Source organism: Neodiprion pinetum, chromosome 7, assembly GCF_021155775.2.
Source record: "Neodiprion pinetum isolate iyNeoPine1 chromosome 7, iyNeoPine1.2, whole genome shotgun sequence".
Lineage (NCBI taxonomy): Eukaryota > Metazoa > Arthropoda > Insecta > Hymenoptera > Diprionidae > Neodiprion > Neodiprion pinetum.
The window spans coordinates 11,388,928-11,406,509 of NC_060238.1; the positions used below are offsets into that span (position 1 = coordinate 11,388,928).

Below are 17,582 nucleotides of genomic sequence, written 5' to 3' on the forward strand. Positions count from 1 at the left end.
ATCAGTCATTTCCCCGCGAGAAATTTGGTAGAATCGGATTAAACGATCGCGTAAGGTCGGTAGAGTTTCTTCTGCTGATACTGCATGCTGTCTCAGCTCGTAACGTAATTACGCTGCTGTTAATAATATATATATCCACGAGTCTTTTACAGACGGCAACGAAGGCATGTATTGTTGTTTGCGATTTACAATGTTGCTTGTAGCGGAACACGGTTGAACGAGCGACATACACACGTCTAATCCTGGGTGTCAATAAGCGGTCACGAGCAAGAAATACGGTCTCACTCGTGAGTTGTCAACAACGATAGCGGGCAAGAGAAAAAGTAGTTTTTGGCCGCTCGCTGCTCTCCGCGAACAATGCGTCGGCTAGAAGTAATACTTGCGAGGGATTATTCCGTCGTCATTAAAATATCTGTAATCCGGGATGTTCAATTCGCTAAATATTCGAATATTTTGGGTCGATAGGTCACTCAATATGAACTGTTTTTCAAGATCTACTTAAATCTTTGTGTGAGTAACTGACTGAATAAGAGCGGGAAGAGGTTTCTTTTGTTAATAATAATTTCTATCTTTCTCTCTCTCTCTCTCTTATTCTCCCTCAAGTTTTTAATTGAATTATTAACTGAAATTTTACTGTAGCTGGCCTTTTGTGGCCCCACGTTGGGCGCCAATTTGTAATGCTAAAATCTGTTACCCTCGGAGGAGGACTTACTGTTGACACTTTGACGCGATTCTCCACTTATTCAAAATATCAAACTTTAACAAAATCAATTATGTTGGGCGCCAGACGCGTTAGCGTCGATTTTCAAACAATAATACGAATCAATAAAAATAACACGAGACCGTACGAAAAATAAATAGAGAACCCGTTGTATGGCTGGCTAGGCTCAGGTACTCACACCTACGAACTGATAGAGTGGCGGTATTCAAGGCAGCTAACAATAATTACAGAATTCAATAAAATAATGGAATAAAGAATAAACTCAAGTCAGAAGGAAAATGAACAGGTCAATCGATCATATATTGTCGAGAAGGTTACATGGTTGAGACAGGCAAATGAAATGGTATCGACAGCGGTAGTTAATAAAATAAGCAATCGTTGTTCACAATTATTTTGGGTAGAATAGAATTAAACGGTAGCTTTGAAACGAGAGACGGCACTTAACAGAGAAAAATGGACGTAGGTCGGGAGCAGTGGCGTAGCTATCATAGGGCCAGGTGGTGCAATGCACCAGGGCCCTGGAGCTCAGGGGGCCCTCTAACCTCAGCTTTGAAAACAACAAAATTTTTTTTTTAAATTAAAAAAAAAATTAAAAAAAAAAAATTAATTTTTTTTAATCTTGTGACTGTGAGCAAAAAAAAAATAAACTTAAAATCATTATCACTATATCACCAATCATAGAACTCCTTATAACATTTCCAACGCATGCGCCAAGCGTCCTCGATAGGCATGTGCTGTTCGTTGTCGTTATTTCGATTATTTGGTAGTTTGGATGAGTAAACCAGTAGCTCATTGGATCAGCGATAAGCTCACGTGCTTGACGGTCGCGAGATCAATTCGCCAATTCCACCCATCAACTTTTTAATGAAGTTTTCATTCGCTCTTGCCTTGCATCAGTTCTCATTTATGATATTTGTGGCGATGTTTCCAACCTTCTGGGGTCTGGGACGTACTACAATAGTTCAAATAGTTGACGCTAGGTGTGTCACTGACTGTTGTAATTCGTAATTCCCTACTACCGGCCTTATTTCATCAAGGATCACCACTAATGTTATGATTTCTATTCCGCACATCCATCCATCTGGCACCAAATTCTGCTAGAACTCATTTTCGCTAAAAAAAATTTCCGATGACAAAATATGTATGATACAGGTTGCAGCCCAACGGTAACCGTATAATCTATGATAGCTTTCAACATGATCGACAACAAAAAATAACAACGTTATTCTAAACTCAAATTCAAATTGACAAATGAGCTACTGTTGAAACTATAATATTTTCTTATGACCTTATGAGTTAATATTAATTTTACCGCATGATTACCAAACAAGCTGTTTTGTGGGTTTTTTTTGTTGAGCTTCCTGTAATCTTTACTGAACATTGAAAAGCAATATAGGAAAATCTCAGTAAGTACTCCGAAATTCTAAAATTTCGATTGTGAACAATTAAAAATTATGGAAAGAAAAAAAGAACGTAGCGGTGCCGCAAAGCGGAAACAACGTCAAGAAAGGGAAGAAAGTAAAAAAAAATTTACCAAGCTAGACAGCTTTTTTACGAAACCGCTTTCTGCTACAGTTCCTTCAATAGCTGAAATATCGGTCAAAAGTGACAAGTGTTCATAACGTGGGTACAGCTGTGTTAATTAATAAAGCGACTCGAGTAGATCAGGAATATCAGGATCCAATAACTACCACCAATGCCACTGCTGAAAATGACTACCTCGACGCTTCCGTGCAACCTACATCAGAAGAATCATCCATTTCTACATCTTCAAAAGTTCTTGAAATTTCAAATGGCTTTGGAAAGTACACGAACAAGAAATTGAACGATAACGAAAAACGGCTGATTCTTGACAAAGGACATTTGAAACCTCCGGGACCTTTTCCGAAGGACCCCCACCAAGATAACAGGAGCTTTTCGGAAACGTATTACGTTTCTACGTCACAATACGATCCAGTTGATCGTTTTTGGATATGCTACTCGAAAATGCTGGATGCTGCCTACTGCCAACCGTGTTGGTTGTTTGCTTCGCAAATAAATGCATGGTGGACAAGCATTCGGGACTGTAGGCATTTATCAGATAGAGTCAAGCAACATGGTTCCTCGAAAGCACACACGGAGGCGTGCGCTGTATATGAAGCGTGGCAAAAAAGTTCTACCATCGACAGAGAACTTGAAGATGAAATTCGCAAAGAAGCATTATTTTGGAGACAAGTTCTTCGGAGATTATTCGATATTATAATTACTCTTGCGAAGAGTTCTTTGGCTTTGAGAGGACATCGAGAGGATCTGAGTGAAGGAGGAAACCACGGAAATTTTCTGTCAATTGTCCAACTCGTTGCTAGATACGACCACATCTTGCGTTAAGTTTTGGATATGCCCAAAGGTAAGAATTTATATCTCGTTTACTGAGTTTATAATTTATGTTATCATAATCTAATGTTTTCTCATATTCCCCATGTAGTCTGGTCGAGAAGTGAGTTCACTGAGAAAAATCGTTAGAATGGTCTTAAAAACATGGCGATTGGTGCATTGGATTCAGAATTTAAAACGATGAAACCGGTATTTTTTAATTAATCCACCATTGAAAATTTCAATAGTTATGAACAAAAAACGAAAAGAAAAAAAGGGAGTCTCCGTTTCATAGCTATAATTTCAAAAACATAAAAGATAAATGAATTTTGAAAAAAGATCCTAAAAGAGGAGGACATTTCCGATGAGAAAGTCCGTACTTCCGGAATTCTAGCTTTATTATTTATAATTTTAATTTAACGTTGAAAATAGGGCTCCGCGCGGCCGTTTCGGTGCCTAGGCGTCACCGCCTAGCGAAGCATGCAACACGAAACAATTTTTTTATAACATTCAATGTTAATTGAAGAATTTGAATAAATTATCGTGTTATCTAGACACTTGAAGGAATGTAGTTTTACCAAAAAAAAATTTCTAACTCGATTTTCGTTTAAGTTATTTCATTGTTAATTAACTCATTTTTCGTAGACTTGACTTTTCATAAAATCGCTTGTAACAGTTTAAAAAATGAGTCTGTAAATTTTTTTCATTTTGTGAGCTCTTCTGATATAAATAATAAACAAAATTCAGTGGTAAAAGTTTATAAAAGTTTTTTCATTTGCTTATAATAATTTTTCAAAGTTATCAAAAATGGAAAAATCCGGCTAATGTTATGTAAAAATTTTTTTTCATAATTCTTGAATTCTGGTGGTTTTTGAATTAATATGTTGCGTTTATTAGCTCAGCTGAAAATTTTTTAACGTGTATTGTTTAAAAATTTATTATAAACAAATAGACAAGTTGAATATTTTTGAAAAATTTTTTTCGGTCATTTCATTGTCTTAGTGGTATAATGATTTTTAAAAAAAAAATTTTTCTCAAAAAAATTATTTTATTGTTTATAACTGTTTTTTTTCATTCATCCACCATTTAAATTATTTATTGAAAAATAATTTTTTTTCTACAAATCATCATTTACAATTGTTAATATAATTACGAAAAAAAATTTTTTTTCCATTCGAATTTTCATTGTTTATTTTATAAACAATTTTTTATAAACAAATTCATATTTTCATTTTATTTTTTTTTCGTTGCTTTAAAAAATTACAAATACAGCCATGTGTATTAGAGTTGTAAAAAAATTTTTTGGGGTAAAGTATTTTAAAATTCAATAATAAATAGAAAAAAATTTTTTATATAGCGCAAGAGATTGTAAATTGGGCGGCGAATTCTGTTATAAATCGTTTTTTACCTTAAATAATCTCATCTGTATAATAAATATTCTATATTGTCATGTGCGTCGTTGTTTATTTATTCCCTTTTTCTTCTATTAAACACATGGAGATTCAAATAGAGACGACGTATGGATTTAGCCTACTAGGGATAAGTTCAACTCACTGTTTCCTATTCTTCTTCTTATCAATAATTTTGAAAACCAATATAAGTTCAAACTACGCGGAAAGAGGGGAGGAAAAAGGCCCGATCCTTTCCCTATGCACCAGGACCCTTGTCCCTCTAGCTACGCCACTGATCCGCATATCATTCAATAGACGGCATTGCTTGTCTTACGGGCTTATCATCGGAAGCAAGGACTCAAAAAGGGTAAACACAACATCTACACATTAGAGTCTCCTTATACATCGTGCATTCAGAGAAGAAACTTCTTACTCACACATAAACCGGGCACAGGAAAACAAATTCAAACTCACTGGTGATGAGAGATATTAACGACAACAGAGTCAGGGCGGCTAGGTGGTCCAGTGGAGTAAGGCTCCGGTCAAGCATCTCTAGACGCCAGGTTCGATTCCTGGCTCCGTCGTTAATCACCAATTTTTCGAATATACATTCTTTCATTATCATTAACCATAGCAGCTGCATTTTTAGGATACGTTTTACCTTGAGGACAAATATCTTTTTGAGGAACCACTGTAATCACAAACCTTCTTTCAGCAATCCCTTATTTAGGAGAATTCTTAGTACAATGATTATGAGGAGGATTTTCTATTAATAATGCTACATTGACACGATTTTTTACTCTTCATTTCACTATTCCTTTTATTATTATAATAATGACAATTATTCATTCGATATTTCTTCATCATACAGGATCAAAAAACCCTTCAGGAACCAATAGTAATATTGACAAAATTCCATTTCAACCATACTTCTTATTGAAAGATATTGTAAGATTTATTTTTATATACTTTATTTTAATTTATATCATTTGAATAAAACCTAATATATCAGGAGATCCAGATAATTTTACCCCTGCTAATCCTGTAATTCCCCCCCCCCCCCCCCCCCCCCCCACATATTTAACCTAAATGATATTTTTTATTTGCATATGCAATCCTACGATCTACCCCTACTAAATTAGGGGGAGTTATTCGTCTTTCAATGTCTATTTTGATCCTATTAATTATACCTTTTTACAAAAATGATAAATTTTAAGGGATTAAATTTTTATCCATTCAGACAATTTCTATTTTGAATATTTATTAGAACTGTATTAATACTTACGTGAATTGGAATAAGACCTGTAGAAAATCCATTTGTTATTATTGGATAAATTTTAACATCAATATACTTCTTTTGTTTTTCAATATATCCTATATTAAAAAAAATATGAGACCATTTATTGAATTGAATTAATTTACTAAATCAATGAACTTGAATAAGTTTTTGTCTTGAAAACATAATATAAAAGTTTTGAATCTTTTATTGATTTGAACTTGAATAATTAAATTCTTAATATAATTTATGATGAAGAACAATAAAATATAAATTTCAAACCCATGAATAAAATTGAATAATTCAATGAAACAGGTAAAATTTTTTTTCAAGCTATTATCATTAATTTATCATAACGTAAACGAGGCAAGGTACCTCGAATTGAAATGAATAAAAATCTAATAAAAATCATTATTAAATAAAAAATAAAAACTTCATAAATCCCCTCCTAAAAGTATTGAAACAAATAATATTCTTATAAATAAAATTCTTGAATATTCAGATAAAAAAATTAATGAAAATCCTTCACCTCTATACTCAATATCAAACCCAGAAAACAACTCTGACTTCCCTTCAGAAAAGTTAAAAGGTGTTCGTTTTGTTTCAGCTAAACAAATAATAAATTAAATAAAATTTGAAGGAAAAGTTAAAAAAATAAATCAAATTGATCTCTGATATAAATTAAATAAATTTATTGAATAACCCTCAATTAAAAATAAAATTGATAAAATTACTATTACTCAACTAAGTTCATAAGAAATTGTCTGAGCTACAGTACGTAATAAACGTAAGAAAGAATACTTAGAATTTGAAGATCATGTAGAAATTATAATAGGATAAACTCTAATACCTAAACAACATAAAAAAAAAACACGAAACTAAAATCAAATGAATGAAAATCAGTAACGAAGACGATTTATCTTGACCTTGATGATTTTTTGATTAATGTTATTCTTGTATATGAAGGTCACAACTCAAAACACTTTTTTATATAGTGTTAACGTTTTGGCCCTGATGGGGGCCCTCCTCAGAACAATTTATTTGAACATCTGTCACGAACAAAAATAAAATAATGTACAACTAGGTTTTGACAAAATTAAACATAGTGGTATAGATAATATGCAAGGATGTTCAAGCAAGTATAAAAGAGAGGAATTACCTAGTATGATATGACACTTCCAATTACATCGAATGCGTGTTGGTAATTAATGAATAAATAGAAACAATAAAAACAATAAAAAACAAAAAACCGAAACACACTGCGTTCACGACACGTAGTTCCCAAGAATTCATATTTGTTGTTAATTTTGATAAAATAAAATAAAACACACAGCCGTTATAGGTTGAGTCCAGAGCACATTTGCACAAGTGAAACGTCCAGTGTGTAGTGGGGGGAGGTCGATATCGATAGTTATCAGAGCAAACGCAGAGTCAACGGGTTAAAAGGAAACCAAAATTTTGTTCAGGAGGTAAAATCGAGAGCAAGCTCAGTCGGTAATAGATAATTACAATGGTCGTATCACAGAGGTAAAAATATTACTCAGATGTTCTATGTCTTGTTTTCGGTTGACAGAATTGGGATGTGCAACAATATTGCACATTTCTAACAATAGCCTATCATAATACAACGGTTCAACGTCAATAATGCTGGCTTGAGAATAATTGAAGGAGTGGTAGAAATCGATGGAATGTCTCGTCAGTGCAGTATAATTATCCTCGTGTTCATGGATATTGCGTTTATGCTCGGTTATCCTGGTGTGTAGTTGCGTACTAGTTTGGCCTATGTAGGACATGTTGCATTGGTTGCAAGGTATTTTGTGAACTACACCAGAGCGCATACCCGGGGGTAAGGGGTCCTTACCCGAATCAAACATCGAGGATAGATCATGTGCACATTTACCCACAAATTGAATTTTGTACTTCACGAATGTTCTGTTGAGTGACTCAAACAACCCCGCGACGTATGGGATGGAAATATAGTTTTTTTGATTGGTTTGTGCAGTAGTTGCATCGATATTATTGTTGAGGCTGGTCGATGACAAGATGGAATCGTATTTGAACTGTATATGTTTGTTGAGCAGGCGAGGTGGATAGTCGTTTTTACCTAGTACCTGCTGAATCAAGGACAAATTTTTGTTATGAAATTCCATACTTGAGAGTCGGATCGCTCTGTCAACTAAGCAATTAATCGTTCCAATTTTGTAAGATCTGGGATGGTGAGAATGGTAATTTAAATACCTTCGTGACCAAGTAGCCATATGAAACCAATCAGTTTTGATGAGCTGGTTATCATTGATGATCAGGACATCTAAAAAGCTGATTCGGTGATTAAACTCTAATTCAGGGGTAAATTGTAGTCTCAGATAAAAACTGTTGAAGACAGATAGCATTTCTGCAACTTTATCCGAAGGGACAGCTGTAATTATGTCATCTACATATTTGAAATAGAACGAAGGCTTGAAGTCCAGTTTGTTGAGACAATATTGTTCAAGATCATCCAAAACCAAATCCGTCAAAATTGGAGAGAGCGGTGAGCCCATCGGTAAACCATAAGTTTGAGCATACATGTTCTGATTAAATTTGAATATGTCTGCCTTAGAACATATGTGCAATGCTTTTAAAAGTTTGTTGAGTGAACCGAAAATTCACAAACCGGATACACCTGTAAGAATTATAGTTTCGTTCACTGATAGTCTGACTATCAATCTGGCCCGCTTCGTCAGTCAATGTATAGGTAACAACATCGTACCTCCCTTGTCACGTGTAAGAGATAGTTTTGCTCTGGTTAATGCTATTGGGGACTTTCGTCTCCCACCTGATCATATTTTAGTTTCGCTGGATGTTGTGTCATTGTATACAAATGTTCCACAAGATCTTGCAATCAACGCTGTTGAACAGCGTTGGCATCAGTTGGTGGACGAAATTCCGGTCCCACTTAGAAGGATACCTCTGGATCGTTTATTAGAGGGCTTCGGCCAAAATTGGAGTAGAGAATCGCTACTATAAGACAATTACCGACCTTCGGAACTGCCTTCACTATCGCCGAAGGTGAAGAAGCCGAGCTGATTAACCGTCAGATGCAATTCTCTGCACAATATTTTACCCCCTCTACACCCATTTGTCTGCCGTTACCCCCCCCCCCCCATACTGCTCCTCGGTCTCAGGTGCCCGCCGCGGCCTCCTTTATCCCCCCCCCCCCTGATGTCATTGCCCACACCCAGTCACGCTCATCAACCAGCGCCTCGTACCGAGCCCAGACCTAACACCCAAGCGCTCGATCCGAACACCTGTTCTGCTGGCCACGTTAATGCTCTGCCCAGCAGTTGTCAATTTTGTAACCACCAGGGTCACTCCATCACGGAATGTCACCGTCTGAAAAGTAAAAGTTATTGTACCAAATGTCGCAGAATGGGCCACTGCCACAATGAATGCAACATAAACCAAGAACTACACTGCGACAATTGTAATCGCAGAGGCCACACAGTAAACCGATGTAGATCCTCTCCGCGTAATAATCAAGGCAATGCAGGCTCAAATAAACATTCAAACGGGAACATCGCCCGCGGGGAAAACGCGCCCGCGAGCAATGCAAACAACAAGCGTTCCGATATTCTAGTCATATCCTCATAACAGCTTCAGCTGACCCTCCACTAATTTCGATCGACACCCCCGAGCTAATGAAAATATCTACATTCATCATTGATACCGGTGCAAACGTCAACTTGGTCAAAGAAAGTTCCGTTAGGCCCCTCGTACGATGAAAAACCGACGAACGTTTGACGCTGACTGGTATAACAGACAAAAAGACGCGAACTACCGCAAAAACTGAAATACGTTTGAATAATAAATCCCATACCTTTCACTTGGTCCCTGACTCGTTTCCGATTCCGCATAACGGTATCTTAGGCCAGCCCTTCTTGCGAAAAGAACAAGCAACTATTTCTTTCAACTCAAACTCGGTGATGCTTGGAACCTCAGTGCCAATCCACTTTAGTAAATTCGATGAACCCTCGTCCGCTCCCGAAAAAACGCGCGTAATTACAACACGGGCCCGTACCGTGAAACCCATCCCACTAATAGTTGCGAACCCTGACACTGAAGTAGCCTACCTTAAACGCATCAATTTCGGCAACAATTTTCTTTGGGGTCAAGCGTTAGTTGAATACCAGAACGGCATCGCTTACTCGTACGCGTTCAATTGTAACGAATCTGCCGTAGAGATAAGACTCCCAACAGTAACCCTAGACGACTTTTACGAGCCACTAAGTACAGCCATACCCAACGCTACGCCCACTGCTTCGGGTAACCACCACAGCGATGCCCGCGCCAAAACCCTCATTTCGCACCCAGGCCCTCTCCTCAGCAACTCATTAATTCCGTCTGCCGCCAAGCGTACATCGAGACCGACTAATAATCCCCCCTCCTGCCTTATCCAGTCCACTGACCTCGCGCAACTACAATCCGATCCTCCTATCCCTGACGACAGTACACCCTGTCCCGGTGCCGCAACAGTGCTCTTGACTAACAGTAGGTCAGAAAGATTGGACGTCCTAAAGAGCAGCTTACATCTTGATCATTTTAATGACACCGGAAAACAATTTATATTCAACCTCGTAACAGAATTTAACTATCTCTTTTATCTCCCAGGTGATGAATTAGGCCACACTAATTTATCTCATTACACTATCCCCACGACGGACAATACGCCTATTCGTACCAAACAATACCGTTTTCCCAAGATTCACAAAGACGAAATCAAATCCAAAGTTGAAAAACTACTCAAGCAAAATCTTATTAAACATTCCTCATCTCCGTATAATTCCCCAGTGTGGATATGACAGTTCTGATCCAAAGATGGCGGCGCTCCCCCCTAGCTCCCCCCCAGCTCCCACTTGCCCCCCCCCCCCCCCCCCCAAAATCCGCGGCGCTCCCCCAGAGCTCCCCCTAGCCCCCCCAAATCCGCCGCGCTCCCGCCTCGCTCCCCCGCCCGCCAAATCCGCGGCGCTACTCCCCCCCCAATCCGCGGCGTTATCCCCCCCCTAAATCCGCGGCACTACCCCTCACCCCCCTTATCATTTTCGCGGTTTGCCGCAAGATGACTATTTTTATAGGATTTGACACACACGCACACACACACACACACACACAATAATTCCTGTCGAGACTTGTTTGGCGCCGGAAAGCCGCACATGAATCGGATAGGGTAAAAACCCGCTAGATTTATTAAAAAAATTCCAGGAAATGACCCCTGAAGGGAGGTTTAAAATGGCGTTTTGAATGCTTTTAACAATTTTTTTATTCAACATCAATTACATTTAGTTTTCTTATTCTATTCTCCATTATCTTATTCTAAATTTTAACGAGTAAAATTATACATATTATTTTTAATTTCCATTTTAATTGAACATATTATTATTCCAAAATTGACTTATACCAATTTTTTAACAGTACCACTGATCGGATTATATTCAACAATGCGATCATGCAAGATCATGCAGTAGGTAGAAGTGTGTGGTGGGAACGTAATGCTAAAGTCAAATTCCAATCAAATGTTCACAGGTCCAGTTTTCAATGTTTTGTTCGGCTTGGAGCAATCGATGACGATAAGGGGAGCTTGGTTCATGAATTCACGCCGTGATAGCAAAGGCTCAGCTTCTTTGTTATAGTAGCTCATTTGAAACCGAACATACATATCATAGAGAATGACGTATTGATTATTGTATATATCAATATTTATATTACCGTAGGGATAGCACTATAAGTTGAGGAAGAGTTTTACATCTCTGATCCGACAATGATCGAATACGCCAGCATTTTTCAACAGCTCGTTTCTCCTTGCAGTTTGAAATCCTAGAACGACATATCTCGGCTTCTCAAGCTGCGTCGATGACTCGACTGACCATATATGCCGCGTTGTTGAACGGAGCATCGGATACACGTACGTTTCCCAAGAACGAAAACTCATGGATATGGCCGGATCCTTGGCGATGTAGCTGAGTAGCTGGATTTTCGGTTTATCTGCCAGTTTGATGTAGGGCAACAACAACTCGATTTTATCCCGGGTGATTTTGAAGCTTTCCGTCGCCAAGGTCTGAATCACGGCATTCAAATCAGTGTTGGAACGTGTAAGAATTAACTCGTGTTTAGTGTTGACGATGACTCGACGATAATCTTCGGCGAAGCCTAGCACATCATTTAACGATAAAACAACATCGAAATTTCCAGCGGCATCGGTTAGTTCCTTATCCCCACTCAACCACCCGGTATTCTCCAGACTATATTGCTGGCCTGGAGTCAAGGATACGTAACCCTTCATAGTACTGGTGATGCCAACATTTTTATTCAGATCAATCTCTACACCGTTCAACTCGTAGCGAACTTCCTCAAACAAATGACAAACGGCCATATTGATCAATTTCGAAACCGTCACCGCAGCCACACCATTATCCTTTGTGATTTTTTCACGAATGTGTAGAAAGCTTTTACTGGGCAGTAGACACAAGTCCTGATATTAAACAACAATATGGATTTCATCGTTGTTCTGAAAGGTGGATCATGCAAACGGTTGATAAGCATGAATCTCAGAGTGCGCAATCGATTCGTCGAATACCACAGGTTTGTGTATTCTTATTATTTCTTCCATGGTAACACACACAGAATGCAGCGAACACGAATTCTTATTTTTCAAAATTTCGACGTTATCGAAGACCCAGGCTCTGGAGAAACCGAACGTTCAGATGTGTCAGTCTCGTAGGCGGTGTAAACGTTGTCAGAGGTGTCGGGCGACTGATGATTTTTGGCCATGACGTTTGACTTTTATAACTTATGCCCAACTTTCTTGTCACAAACACGATTTTCATTATTTGAGTGATTTCACGTGTAAACGTACAGTAATCGTTTCGCCGCGAAAATTAATCAGCTCGTCGTCTGGATCGACTATTCTCAGCTGTAAATGATGTATCGACTGTACGGCGATTGGCAGGTAAATGAGGTTGATAGGCATTTCGACAATCTTATATCCCGATGGAACGGTTGGGAAAAATTCGTGAATCGTGTGACCTCGATGCCCGTTTATGTACGCCCTTGTGGTTATACTATACTCAACGCGTAAAGTATTAACCTTCAGTATGGCTACGGGTAATTCAGATTTATAAGTAACGTTTCGTGATAGCTCAACCACCTTAAATCCCAATAATCGGCCAATGGAATCTTCGGGCTTGAAGTCTACAACATGATTGCACGTGACTTCACTGTTCAGCTCGTTGTTATTAGCTGTCAGACTAACGGTGATGTCGGAGGGTAGCTCCTTATGCAGAAAATTTTCAATATCCTCAATTTCATAGCACCCCGTGGGTATCGCGATGCTCTCTCTGCTGTTGTCCGCTCGCTTCAGGTAAAATTTATTACACCTTTCATGAATATTGGGTATTGAATTGAATGTCAGGAACTCGACGAGCCCGAGAACATAGTTCTTTTCTGGTGATAACTGGATTGGGGGGAAATATTGAGCCTCCAGCACGGAGGATGTGCCTGACAGTGTTAACGTCAACGATTTAGGCATGACTAATGCTTGCTCATGTAATATCTGTCTTTTTATAGTTGTTCGCTGGAAAATTTGGAACACAAGTGGCCGCAAATCACAATATCATATTCTTGATACCTATTATAATTGTATTCAACGCTACCAACACCGAGATACCTCATCAAGTCCTCAGGAGGTTTTAAATCACCGAAACCATCGAAATACACAACATAGTCACCATTTTTCTTGTACGCAACCCAATGTGTCCCTGGACCGTTTTGATCATCGAGATTAAATATTGCGGATTCTCGTATTTTTTGTCCTGATTTCGGCAGATCATTTCGCATGAAAACACCACGAAAATGCAAAATTTTTATGTTTTCAGCATAGTTGCGTTAATCAATGTTGGTGAGAGCTCGGTGTCGCAGCTTCACTAGTTTTTTGCCGGACGTAAGTACAGGGCCATTCCACTGCGGTAGGGTCGCAGGTATAATCCCTTGCCCAAAGCGATCGTCTCCATTGTTGCATTGTGCCGTTAGGCCTCTTTCAACTGATGTTTGTTGACACTAGCTTCGTTGACAGCTCAAGCTATACCCGCAGCACCACCCGCAAGAGCCCCGGTAGCGCTTAGACGGGCCAGAATTGGAATGAGAAACGGCAGGAAGCCGTCAATTTTATCAGGCACAGGTATGACGCGAGGTATACGAATATTCTTCCTAGTCCCACGCGCAGCGGCACGAGCACCCACCAACGCCGACCCAACGGCTTTATAACCCGTTCGCATGGCGACCTTTGCTGCTGTGATGATGGATTTGAGATTCACAGTTTTCTTCCGCTGTTTACTCTTTCCGCCAGTTCCGGATGACCTCTTCGCAGCCACTACAAGTTTCGACCGCTTTGCAGCTAAGCCTATTCCGAGTTCAGATTTAGCTTTCATGGTGTTGGTGACTCCCCAGGCTACAGCTTTTTCAGCGACGTCGATATGTATTTGACATTTGGCAACTTAAAGGCGTAGTAGTAGTAGTAGTAGTGGTAGTGGTAGTGGTGGTGGAAGTTATAGTGGTAGTGAAAGTAGTAGTGGTAGTGGTAGTGGTAGTGGTGGTGGTGGTAGTAGTGATAGTGGTAGTGATAGTGGTAGTGGTAGTGGTAGTGGTAGTGGTAGTGGTAGTGGTAGTGGGACAGCAGACATGCTACTACCACAGATAGCAGATTGCAGACAAACGCAGGATTGGATCACAAACGAGACCAAGACAGCGGCTATCTGGGTAAGAGGCGCTGCCCAAGCCCAGATAACCGCTCGTGGCGTCGGGGACGACTACGGCTGGGTTGGGGTAGGCGCTGTCACTTACGTCAGCGTCTACCTGACCCGGAACTGCGCCGCGGCGAAGTTCCGGGCGAAGGTTGCGCTCCTCGAGGACGGACTCAGGGACCTGCCCGGGGACCTCGTGGTCGCGGGGGACCTCAACGCGAGGGCGGTCGAGTGGTGCATGACGGTAACAAACAGACGCCGACGGCTGCTGCTGGAGATCGCCGCAAGGCTGGACCTAGTGGTGGCAAACACAGGAGACGTGCCAACGTACAGACGGCCGGGATTTGGAAACTCCATCCCGGACGTAACGATGACGACGGACAGAACTCTGCCACGGATAGGGCGGTGGCGGGCGCTCGAGGGCTACACGGCCAGCGATCATCAGTACATCGCCTTCGAAGTGGCAGGAGAGACAGGGACGACACGGACGAGAACCCAGCACCCCCCGAGGTGGAACGTAGACAAACTCAACGTACTGAAGTTCTCGGCGAAGCTGGCGGCAGCGCCGGCCCCAATTACCGACGTCCCCCAGAGCTGACTGGCCGGCGAAGGGCGGAAAGACTAGCGGACGAGACGGCCAAACCGACGACGCGGCTGTGCGACAGCACAATGCCAAAACGACGGTACGGACGTAACAGACTACCACAATACTGGTGGACGGACGAGATAGCCGAGCTGCGGAAGAGTTGCCTGGCAAAACTACGACGAATTACGAGAACTGGAGGGAGACCCGAAAGGAAAACCCTTGAGGCCGAGCACAAGACTGGACGGAAACGACTGACGTAAGCCATCAGAGACGGCAAGACGCGATGCTGGAAGAAGCTCTGCAAGAAGGTGGACCTCGACCCCTAGGGTGCCGGTTACAAGATTGTGACCGGTGGGCTGGGGGCCCGGATCCCGCCAGAACTCAAGGATGCTAAAACCGCACGACGGATCGTCGACGGACTGTTCCCGACGCACCCGACGTGTACGGACGCGACGAACGATGAAGAGACCGCGACGCCCACCGTCTTCAGCGCCAAGGAGCTCGTCGGAGCGGCCAAAGCAATGAAGAGGGGTAAGGCGCCAGGACCGGACGGGGTACAGGCGGAGTTTCTTTGGCTGATAGCGAGCCTGAGGCCGGAGATACTTCTCGACCTCTACAACACGTGCCTTACGACAGGGACATTCAGCGACCGGTGGAAGGTGACAAGGTTGTTCCTCATCCCAGAGAGTAAGGGTGACCCCAGCAGGCCGTCGGCCTACCGGCCACTGAGCTTACTGGACACGACAGGGAAACTGTACGAACAGCTTCTGTGACCACGACTTACGGACGCGATACAGGACGGCGGAGGCCTCTCTGACCAGCAGTTCAGCTTCCGGAGGGGTCGATCAACGATTGAAGCAATCCGAGCGGAGGTTCACTCTTTCCGGTCAACAGATAGACATTGCCACGCTGTGCGACCCGTCGCGCTGCTGGTGACACTTGACGTTACGAACGCCTTCAACTCGGCCAGGTGGGTAGATATTCTGGGGTCGCTGAGAGGCGACTTCGGGGTCCCGCCTTACTTGCTCCGAGTTGTTGAAGACTCCCTTCGGAACAGACGACTGACGTACGAAACGACCGAAGGCCAAGTGACGCGACAGATTACCGCAGGGGTCGCTCAAGGTTTCATACTAGGACCTGACTTTTATAACGGGATGTACGACAGCCTGCTCAGACTGGAGCTCCCACTTGGCGTTCGCCTGGTCGCTTACGCTGACGACGTGGCAACAGTGATAGTCGAGCGAACTCCAGATCTGGCAAAAAACGCACTGAATTAGACAATGAGACAAGTCAGACGGTGGATGACTGACCACAGACTGCGACTCGCGACGGAAAAGACAGAACTGGTGCTTCTCACCAGAAGACGAATACCGACCACATCACGCATGACGGTCGGGACGGACGATATCGAGACCAGAGGAAAAGTCAAGTACCTGGGGGTGACCCTGGATACGAGGATGACCTTCTGTCCTCACATACGACGAACGGCTCAGAAGGCGGCTGAAAGGATAGCATCCCTAAGCCGCCTGATGGCAAACACGAACGGACCAAGACCAGGGAAACGGAGACTTTTGATGTCGACGGTGAACTCGATCCTCCTCTACGGTGCGGAGATTTGAGCAGACTCCCTGAAGACTGAGAAGTACTGTCACGCAATGACGACGGTACAGAGAGGAAGCGCGTTGAGAATCGCTTGTTCCTATCAGACGTTCTCAGCGCAGGCCGTTCTGATGGTGGCAGGCGTGATTCCGATGGACCTTGTGGCGATCGAGCGAAAAAGGGTCTACGAAGAAGACGCGGACGTGACCCGATGGGACGCGGCAACGACGGAAAGAGATACAACGATACAGACGTGGCAGGAACGGTGGACGGGAGAACCAACGGAATACTGGACGAGACGACCCATTAAGGACCTGAGACCGTGGATCCAGAGGGGGTTTGGGGATGTGAATTTTTACGTCACCCAGCTTCCGACCGGCCACGGCTACTTCAGACGCTACCAACACAACCTGAAATGAGTACGGACGCCCAACTGTACGTACTGCGGACACGAACAAGACGACGCGGAACACACGTTCTTCGAATGTGGCCGCTGGACAGAACTAAGACACAGACTGGAGACGGTCGTGGGAGGCATCACTCTCAACAACGTTGTCGAGGTGATGCTCCATAGTACAAAAAGGTGACAACTTGTTGCCACTCACACAGAGACAATCCCACGACGTAAGAACGCAGACGGCTGCCTGACGTAACACAACTGACGGACTGCCGGCACGGGACGGACGGACGGACAGACTGACAAGACACACACCGACAGAGCTCCCAGCTAGAAGTAATATCACCATAGTTCCTGGCTGGGAGCGTTGCACAGGAGGTGGCGGTTTAGTGGGTAGGCCACCCTGGAGTCCCACATCCGCGCTAGCCCGTATGACTGGCGCAAATCCGTAACTTGGATTCCGCAACTCCTCGGAAAAAAAAAAAAAAA

General features: G+C 42.1%; 3 protein-coding genes and 1 pseudogene across 3 annotated transcripts; 3 read left to right on the top strand and 1 right to left on the bottom strand.

Annotated features, from left to right (window-relative positions):
* Positions 1-5,079: 5,079 nt before the first annotated feature.
* On the top strand, positions 5,080-5,876 carry LOC138191232 (cytochrome b-like; annotated as a pseudogene).
* Positions 5,877-7,245: 1,369 nt separating this feature from the next.
* On the bottom strand, positions 7,246-8,307 carry LOC124223658 (uncharacterized). The gene has a single exon (XM_046635881.1). The coding sequence runs from the start codon at positions 8,305-8,307 to the stop codon at positions 7,246-7,248; it is 1,062 nt and encodes a 353-aa protein (XP_046491837.1).
* A 5,890-nt stretch (positions 8,308-14,197) lies between these two features.
* Positions 14,198-15,109, top strand: LOC138191281 (uncharacterized). The gene is made up of 2 exons (XM_069137923.1): positions 14,198-14,202; positions 14,272-15,109. Exons 1-2 carry the CDS (start codon positions 14,198-14,200, stop codon positions 15,107-15,109), a joined length of 843 nt encoding a protein of 280 aa, XP_068994024.1.
* A 1,643-nt stretch (positions 15,110-16,752) lies between these two features.
* On the top strand, positions 16,753-17,115 carry LOC124223659 (uncharacterized). Its single transcript, XM_046635882.1, has one exon. The coding sequence runs from the start codon at positions 16,753-16,755 to the stop codon at positions 17,113-17,115; it is 363 nt and encodes a 120-aa protein (XP_046491838.1).
* Positions 17,116-17,582: the final 467 nt, after the last annotated feature.